The 2,220-nt window shown below is 44.5% G+C and overlaps 1 protein-coding gene across 1 annotated transcript in view; it reads left to right on the forward strand.

Annotated features, from left to right (window-relative positions):
* The first annotated feature begins 2,173 nt into the window (after positions 1 to 2,173).
* The window catches only part of FARSB (phenylalanyl-tRNA synthetase subunit beta), a 67,118-nt gene continuing 67,071 nt past the window's right edge, over positions 2,174 to 2,220 (forward strand). The window contains exon 1 of the mRNA XM_007464336.1: positions 2,174 to 2,213. Within this exon, the coding sequence (XP_007464398.1) occupies positions 2,174 to 2,213 (40 nt within the window). The remainder of the gene's footprint in view (positions 2,214 to 2,220) is intronic.

Here is a 2,220-nt window from a genome sequence, read left to right on the forward strand (position 1 = left end):
ATTCCTGCTCTCAGGCTGGCTCTAAAATTAGACAAGGGAAGCACATATCTACATTTTGTGATATACTATTTCAACGTTTTCCAAATATCTTCCTTATCTGTCAGCCAATGCCATTTGTGGCCTAGTTTTCCCTTTTCCATTAGGTTATCCTAACAGTTTAGCTAGTCATAGAGAACGTACAGGGTACCTGTGCGTGTGCAAGGATAAAAAGCAGGATAGGTGAGTTGTGGCATTTGGGAGATGGGAACAGAATGCCTCTGCGTAGTCTGAGAATAGCAAGAAACTGACTAGGAAGATAACAATAATGACAATGCCCAATTTCCAGGACTTAAGACACAAGAACTATGATTGTCATTTATAAGTATTATTTCTAATCCTTACAATAATTCTTTAAGATGTACATTATTATCATCTCTACTTTACAGGTAAGGAAACTGAGGTTAAAGGTCACAGAACATCTTGGGGTGCCCAAAGGAGAGAAGGTCAGCATGCAATAATTCAGGAAGTCCTTTATCCATTGATTCATTTTTCACTGAGTACCAGTTTGAGAGCAGAGAATTTTATTTGGCATTGGAGATGTTTGCCATTGATGTGGCCTCTGCCAATCTATTATGATGCATACTGGGGAGGGATTGCCTGCAGCCATAGAGGGAAGTTAATATAGTAAAAAACTGCTTGAATGGCAGTCAGAGAGACCTAAATCCCTCCCAGCTTATGTCCCCTCACCTGAACGGCCTTGGGGCCCTTACTATACAGTATAGAGAGGATAAGGGCAACGCTCCCTCGTGGAACTGTGTCAGCTCTGCCTTCTGAGTTGGGTGACTCAGAGTGGGCCTCAGTTTTACCATTTGTAAAATGAGAATAATGGTAGCACCTATCCTGGTGTATTAGTCCCCCATGGCTGCTGTAACATTTCCACAAACTTGGTGGCTTAAAACAAAGAAATTTATTCTCTCACAGCTCCTGGGGTCAGAAGTCCAAAATCAGTTTCACTGAGCTCAAGTCAGTGTGTCCAGAGACACGACAGGACTGCTCCAGAAAGCTAGGAGAGAATCCTTTCTTGCCTCTGCAGTTTCTGGTGGTTGCTGGCATTCCTTGGTTTGTGGCTGCATCACTCCAATCTCTGCTCCAGTGGTTACACTGCCTTCCCTCTTCTGTTTTTCTCAAATCTCCCTCTAACTTCCTCTTATAAAGATACATGTGATTGCATTTAGGCCCTCCCCCTTATTTTTGAATTGGTAATTTTATTTTATTTTTTTAATTTTATTTTTTTGAATTTTATTTATTTTATACAGCAGGTTCTTATTAGTTATCCATTTTATACATATTAGTGGCTCATTTTGATAATCCAGAAGAGTCGCTCCATCTGGAAATCTTTAACTTAATCTTTAAAGACTGTTTCCATTTAAGGTAACATTTACAGGTTCTGGGGATTAGGGCTTGATATATTTGTGGGTTGTTATTCTGCCTATTACACTGAGGGTTGTTAGAAGGAAATCTGCTAAGGCTGGCAGAGGATTGAGCCCAGCATCTGCCAGTACAGAACGAGTAAATGTCAGTCTGTTTCCTCTTTTAAAAAGACGTTTCTAAGGAAGCCTCCCTAATAGTGCTACTGTAAGGTTCAAAAAAGCACAGTTGTTAACACGTAGCAAGGTGTAGGAGATCGAGGAATAAGATAAAAGCAGATCTACTAACAGTTTCTCTCGCTCCCACTACTTGGTTTTGCACATCCTTCTCTCCAGGCCGCCTCAGACCCCGCCTACTCACAGGCTCACCCCCAACCCAGGTGGATCGATTCTCCACCACGAGGTCCCGTCCCCTTACGCACTCTCCCGTCGCCCCGCCCCCCTAGCTTGGCGTCCTCCGTCCGTAGTGTGTTGGAGGCGTGAGGGCTTTCGCGGGCTGTTCATTTTATTGCCCATCAAATCCTAGCCCATTTTATCCGATTCTGTCTCCCTTTTCAGCCTATAATTTATTCATCCAACGAAACTAGATTTACTGAGGTTAGTGGTGGCAATTTACCTGCTTTCAGATGAGAAAAGAGAGGCGGAGCTTTTGGAAGAAGACTGGCGATATTCAAGACAGCCCGACGAAAGGGGCCGGGTCCTACACGCCTCGGTCGCCAAGCCCCGGCCAGCTCGCCGCGCCCAGGCCAGGTCGCCGCGCAGTCGCCATGCCGACTGTCAGCCTGAAACGCGATTTGCTCTTCCGAGGTCCGGG

This window comes from Lipotes vexillifer, unplaced genomic scaffold (genome assembly GCF_000442215.2).
Source record: "Lipotes vexillifer unplaced genomic scaffold, Lipotes_vexillifer_v1.1 scaffold782, whole genome shotgun sequence".
Lineage (NCBI taxonomy): Eukaryota > Metazoa > Chordata > Mammalia > Artiodactyla > Lipotidae > Lipotes > Lipotes vexillifer.